Source organism: Grammomys surdaster, unplaced genomic scaffold (assembly GCF_004785775.1).
Source record: "Grammomys surdaster isolate TR1022 unplaced genomic scaffold, NIH_TR_1.0 125946, whole genome shotgun sequence".
In the NCBI taxonomy this organism is placed as follows: domain Eukaryota; kingdom Metazoa; phylum Chordata; class Mammalia; order Rodentia; family Muridae; genus Grammomys; species Grammomys surdaster.
Window position 1 is genome coordinate 3,989,623 of NW_021620768.1, and position 6,885 is coordinate 3,996,507.

General features: G+C 44.7%; 1 protein-coding gene across 2 annotated transcripts in view; it reads right to left on the bottom strand.

Moving 5' to 3' along the window:
- Positions 1-5,438: 5,438 nt before the first annotated feature.
- S100a9 (S100 calcium binding protein A9) overlaps positions 5,439-6,885 on the bottom strand; it is a 3,159-nt gene continuing 1,712 nt past the window's right edge. For both annotated transcript variants that reach the window (XM_028753303.1, XM_028753304.1), the window contains exon 3: positions 5,439-5,744. In XM_028753303.1, the coding sequence (XP_028609136.1) occupies positions 5,556-5,744 (189 nt within the window). In that variant the 3' untranslated portion in view covers positions 5,439-5,555. The remainder of the gene's footprint in view (positions 5,745-6,885) is intronic.

Consider the following 6,885-nt stretch of genomic DNA (forward strand, 5'->3'; position numbering starts at 1 on the left):
TGAGGTTGGGTCCTGGAATTGTGTAAGATTGCCTCATTGGGCTGCCCCAAACAGGGGCCTCTTCCTAGCAATCTCTGAGCAAACAGCACAAAATTAATTTATTTATGCCAGTGTATCAAACTTAGGGGTAACAATCTGAGCCTAAGTTGGGTCCTGCAAACCATCCTCTATAAACCAATCAAAAGGGTCAACTTGATGTTGGAAAGTAGAAAGAGGTGATTTGCTTAATAGGTCACAATGCAAAGAGGGATAAGGGGCTCTAGTGACCACCAAAGTCCATCTTCTGGGGCCCTGAAGTGAGATTAAAATGTGAAGGGCCATGAATACATACATCTCAGCAGCACAGGTTGAGATGTGGTCCTTCTTCAGTTTCATCCTGTAAGGCAGTCTGACAAAGTGTTAGAACTGTGGGAAATCTCTTCCAAAGTACCCCTGTGGCTGGGACCTTTTTCTTCTTCCAGTATAAGATTCCTGGGAAAATCCCCACTTTTGTAGGGTGCATTGATTCAGTAGTCTGACTGTGAGACACAGTCTCTCTTTACGACATCTTCATTACTATCAGGCTCATTACAATAGGAGCTTCAGGTTGCCTTGTCTAATGGAGGGGCATTTTATATTCTGATCAAACAGGCTTGTCAACCTGTCAAACAGGTTGACACCACAACAGGTCTATTAAGCTCTCAGCTAGACTATGGTACTGTTGCCACCATCTCCTAACTGACTGTGTTCCTGTGGCCTCTTTTAACCTCTGGTCTATTCCACAAACCTCAGATTGTTTTGTACAAAGCACAAATATGATGATAGAATTTCCTAGATCCTTTGCTATTCTGCCCTTTGCCTTTTCAAGTGAAGAGTGGATTTCTTGGCCCCCTATCTGGCATTTTTGTGTCTGTCCAGAGATGTTACAGCTCTTAGCTTCAATGCATTTTGGTTCCCCCTCCTCCTAGATAGGCTTAGTGGCTTCCAGGGATAAATCCCAGTGCTCAGAAAGCAAAGGCAGGAGGACCTCAGCAAGTTTGAGGCTTGACTGGGTTACATAGCTAGATATAGATTTTGTTGTTGTTGTTGTCGTCTGTTTTTAAAGAAAGAACGTTGGGGGAAAGGAAAAGGAAAAGTGAAAATGGAACCAAACAGTCCTAAGATACTTTTAAGTGCACTTCACCAGCTAAGGCCAACTATCTCAGATTGAATTTCAGTATTTTAAGGACAGTGGTAGGTGTATCAGTAAATTATAATATTGAAGAAAGGCCATCTCCCTTCTGGGGAGATAGCCCTACAAAGGGGTGTAATTCCAGCCTCAAAGTCCCACCTAGAGTCACACTCCTTACTTTTAGCTTTCCATGCTAGAGTGACCCAAGGACCTGCTTGGTTTTTCCCTGCAGGCTTTGAAGTTCTTGGCCAAGCTTTACTCACTGCAGTGACTTCTTGGAGTATTGTTAGTGGCCATCATTTGATAAGTATCCAGTTAATGTATTCTGAAAGAACCAGTGGCCACAAAATGTGAACTGACAAGGAAACTCATTTATCAAAATGACTCCAGAAAAAACTGTCCCTTGTCTTTAAGACAAGAGCTGTGGCTTTGTGTTGAGAACAGTAACGCTTGTGTTCACACATCTAGAGCTAAGATCTTTACTAAACAGACCATTTTTTCCCTAACAGGAAGGAGGGGGCTAAATTACCATGATTGTTGTTGTTTAGCTATTTACAGAAAGCTCTATGGGACTCTGCAAAACTGGATTGCTTTGAGATATTTGCCTGGATTCTAGAATCATCACCTATACTCAGAGTTCACAGAGATACGAGGCAAGGAGAAGCACTTTTGACACTTAGGAGTGTCCTCTCTGTCCTTCAGTTGCCAAGTCACTATGTAGTTGGTGTAGCCTCAAAGCTGCCCCAGCTAGCCACTTGCCATAGTGGCTCTGCTTCCTTGGTGTGTGAACCTCTGCCTCCAGCTTTACATGTCTTTAGGCTTTACATATCTTTCTTCTTTAGCCATAACCAAGACATTTTTCTGTGTGGGGGTATCGAGGGGTATGGAAAAGATCACTATAGTTCATGCTTTCAGAAACTCAGTCAGGCTTGCTGATTTGGGGTTTTGCATTGGGCTTTTTTAGAGTAATAGAATGATATACACCACGAAAGAGGGTTTGTTGTATTAACTTACATGATAGGATACTAAGTAGTCCAAAAATACTATCTTCCTATTGGAGAGGCTGAGAAAGTGATAGCTACTTACCCCAAGTAGTATAAGCTTCAGGAGTCCCAGTTTGATGCTGAAGGCCTGTCCAATCCTTGGAGAGCTGCTGGTGTTGAATTCTTGTTGAAAGGCTAAAGAAGCTAAAGTCTGATAGTTGTGGGTAACAGACACGTTGCTTAGAAGGAATTGAGTGTACAGGTGCATGGACGTCTTCCTCCTCCAATTCTGTTCCATCTGGGCTCCAAATCCATAGATGACGTCACCTACATTTAGGTTGGAAAGTTTCTGCAAGTTGCTTCGACACATGCCAATTATCTCTGGAAACAGTCTAACAAACACTTTCATAGTCGTACTTCACAACTCCTAGACATTTTCAAGTCCAGTCAACTCAACAAGCAAAAGCAACCATCATAGATTACAATTCAGTACTTTAAATGTAATAGCAGAAGTATCATGGGATTCTGTAGGCCTGATGCAGGGAGCCTGGATATGCTTGCGAAGTGAGTGGCTGGGCACACCTTTGTGGAAGCAGATACTGGCTGGAAACTGATGGATTCTAAGGGGCACATTAGAGATGTAGGGAGCAGGAAGAGCATTGCTGACACAAACAATGAAGAAGCTGAAGAAAGCCAGGGTTAATTTTTGAAAGTTTGAGTTTATTAAGGAAGAGATGATGCATGCTTAGTTTTAATGTGAGTGTTGAGAGATAGTTCAGAAAAGGAGGGGAGTCTACTAAAAAGATAAGGAATGGGTGTGGATCTTTCAGGAGTCACCTAAAGAGAGGGGCATGGGTGAGGGTATGTGTGGAGTGGAGTTCCTTAAGGGATGATTGGGAGACTAGCTAGAAGTAATACAGGACAGGCATAAGAAGGCACCTTGGGCTTCGTGTAATGAATGTTCTGAGCATTAGAAATGCAGGCACTGTTGGTTCAACCATGTGGCAGGGATGATGGAGTGGAATACTCAAGGGTGGGGCTAGAGCAGGTTAGACAAATGGTCAATAGTTTCTAACTGTTTTCCACAACAGATCTCTTTCTTCAAATTTGAACTTCCAGTGCATGTACCATTAAAGTAGAACTGGACCGATGAAACAAAAGGGGGAGGAGTTTAATATTTCCACCAGTGTGCTGTGCTGTCCTCTACTTTGATGTTCAAGTGTCGAGGTGACCATTGAGAAGATTTCCACTTGCTGGCTTTAAATCTCACTCTCCTTGGCCCCCGTTTCCCATATCTTCCCCCGAGAAAACAGCATGGAACATGAGCAAAAGTTTTAGAATATTCATAAGTTGCCATTTATTGGGAACCTGATTTGTTCATGACCTGATTATAAGTGTTGGGAATAAAGCTGAGAGGAAGGCAGAGACTAGGACTCTACTGTTGGGGGCTCTGTGGTTCACTGTGGGAGACGGAGTCATAGATGCTTTTATGCTACATTGTGATGAGCAGCTGTGGCAGAGATGTAACAAGCACTGCCTACTCTGTCACTCCAGCTCTCAGGCTTTATCTCTTTCCCAACAGCAAGTTGATTCAGAAGAGACATGGCACAAACCAGGCACTGGAGAGACGTTGAAGCCTTCTAAAATTGGTTACTCAGGTTTCCAATTAGTTAGTTCTTGAGCCCTTCAATACTTAAAACCTACAGACTTGTAGGGCAGAGGGCAGATTTAGGCAAACAGGGGACTCAATACTCTTGGAAAAGAGTAAAAATATGACCTTGGCAGGTTTGCTGCTTCATGCTTAGCCCTGGAGATGGACCGGGAGATCCCAGGCGGAGAAAATGGTGGAATTCAAACCCCTTTCCCACTGCACTATTTTGACCACCTCTACTACTATCTGACTTTGGGCTAGTATCTTTCTCTTGATTTAGAGAACTGATGATTGCCAGTCTTCATCTAGCAGTCTACTTTTGTGACTCTCCTCCCTGCTGAGGACATGGGTGTGTATTTAGAGGATACTGGTTTAAGATCTGGCATTTGGAAGACCCACCATAGCCGTTTGTAATCTGGGAGGGGATTCAATGGCTGGAGGTCAGAGAGATGAAAGGGAAGCTATAGCTGGCATGCCTGGAAGGACAAAGATATTCTGAAAAGACATTTGTACCCTTTGCATTGGCCACCATACTATTGAAACAATGCATCCCAAGGAATTGGAAGCTCCTCCTGGGATTTCATGAAGGGGGAAGAAAAAGGTTGAACTCTGGTGCCAGTCAGAGGAGGAGCTTGTCTCCTGGAAAGTTTTGCAGAGTGCTGGCAGCTGGTCAGGTGGCCTTGCAGGAGAGATTAGAGCCATACAGTGAGGGGTAGGATAACAGCCTGACTAGGACCACCAGGTGTACTTAAATCAGCCCTGGAGATAGGCTCCCTGAGGGTCATTTGATCTCTTTATTCTTCTCTCCAATGTGGTAACATTGAATAAAATCCACTTTTGTGCTTCTTCACCATTAATTTGCCTTTATATTTGGTTTATTGGGATGGATGGCTGAGCAGGGCTTCTTAGGCTGAAAGAAGACAGGCACTAACTCTAACTCTGGTAACAAAGTTGCCTTGGTGTTTCTTAGATGGGAACAGCTCTCAGGGAGATGAAACAGGACTCACAAGGTGTAGCAAATGTCCCTGCCGGGCTGAGCTCCTCTCCACTGATTAGGGACAGGAAGAGTTTCTACCACCTTATGGAGACCATCTGGTTCTTGTAACTTACAACTTGACTCCTCAGGCTCCAGAGGGCCTGGGAACCATGTTCACGCTCTTTATGGGACTCAGGGAATTTGAAATGCAGAGCCAGGACGAGAGCTCATTCCCTTTTCAGAGCCAGTGAATGTTTTCACTCCATCATTCTGGGGCAGCCAGTAGATTTGAGGGTAACAGTCATTCTCATTCATGTGAGAACCACAGGGACCCATCAGCACACACATTTAGGATTCTAAGTCTATTGGGAGAGCTGTTTGCTCTCTTAAATCCAGAAAAGAGTTTGTCTGTGCCCGTTCTTCATTCAGTATCCTTATTCAGTATACCCCCTAGACCTGAAGCAGTTTATGTCCATTTTGGGAAGGCTTTGTAAAGGAGAAGGGAAGTGGCGGGGGGGGGGGGGGAGGAGAGGAATTGTGGTGTGTGTGTGTTTTCTGGCTCTTTTTTGTTATGACTGAACAGAAGGCTTAAACTTTAGAAAAGGGCAGGGCTGTTTATCACTGACTATGGGAAGGACACATGCGAAAGGAGGCAGAAACAACACCAGGAACACTGGAATGGATAAAGACCTTATTTATTTATTTTTATCATCTCCCAGCCCCACAACCAAGGCCATTTACTAGGCCACTCCCTTTAGGCTTGGTTGGGCGGATGTCACATGGCTGACCTCTTAGTTACTTCCCACAGCCTTTGCCATGGCTGTGGTCATGCCCACGGGGGTTGTTCTCGTGCAGCTTCTCATGACAGGCAAAGACCAGCTTTGCCATCAGCATCATACACTCCTCAAAGCTCAGCTGATTGTCCTGGTTTGTGTCCAGGTCCTCAAAGATGTCATTTATGAGTCTTTCATTTCTTTTCTCTTTCTGTGGGTGAAATAGAGGAGGCTGTTAGGGCTAGAGAAGAGAACCCTGAAGCACAGTGAGTGGCTGGATAGCAAACACACAGGTAAAGCTACCCCAAGGGGTTAGAGTTAAGAATAATGTACTGAGTGCTCATGATGGAGCAGACGCTAAACATTTGCCAAACACTTTCCAGTTTTTCCCTCAGGCAGTCCCTCTGCCTTGGGCACTAGGACTCTGTTTTACTGAAGGCTAGACAATTAGTAAGTCTAGAAATAGCCGTTGTTTACCCTTATAATTACTTTATCAGATAGAAATGGAAACACCTTCTAAAAGGTAGGTCATTTTTGTAAGTTGTGGGGCCTGAGAGTAGAGGAGAGGAGAGGAGATGTAAATTTGGATTTGGCATAATTCTCTTAGAGGACTATTCCCCCTTCACTCTTCTCAGTCTCCCTCGAAGTCATTCCCCCAGTCATTTTCTTGGAGGTAACTAGTTGTTAAAGCTCATTCAGACTACTTAGTTGAGGAGGCACCCAAGAAACCAGGCAGCATGGGATCTTAAACGAGCAGAGCATGATTTGCTCTGCTGGCCTCAAAGGGTATGATAAAGTGTGGTGGAGACTCAGATAAAGTGAAAAGATCAAGATGTGGTGGCTGACCATCATCTAGCTGCAAGTCTTGCACGCACTTGCTGGAACACCTTAGCTAAGCAGTGTCTCCTTCCGCAAACCTGAGTAGCTCAAGAGTAGCTCAGGTTTGAGGTCCCTGTTTCCATGGATTCCGGCAGAATATGTCAAGATATGGAGTAGATCCCATGGAAGATCACAGAGAAGAGATCTTCCAACATAGCTTCATGTGCACCCTCCATTTGCCCCAAATCAGTATCTTGCTTGCCTGGAGTGCCCACTTATAAAGAGATATCCCTGCTCCTAATACCTCCCATAGTGACAATTCTCCAACTTTTCTTGGTCCCACGTTAGGCAGGGGACCAGCCGCCAGAGGTTAGTCATAATATGGACACTCCCATGGGGAAAAGCTATAAAAAAATAAAGGATCTCTCTTCTCTCTCTCCCTCTCCCTCTCCCTCTCCCTCTCCCTCTCCCTCTCCCTCTCCCTCTCCCTCTCCCTCTCCCTCTCCCTCTCCCTCTCCCTCTCCCTCTCCCTC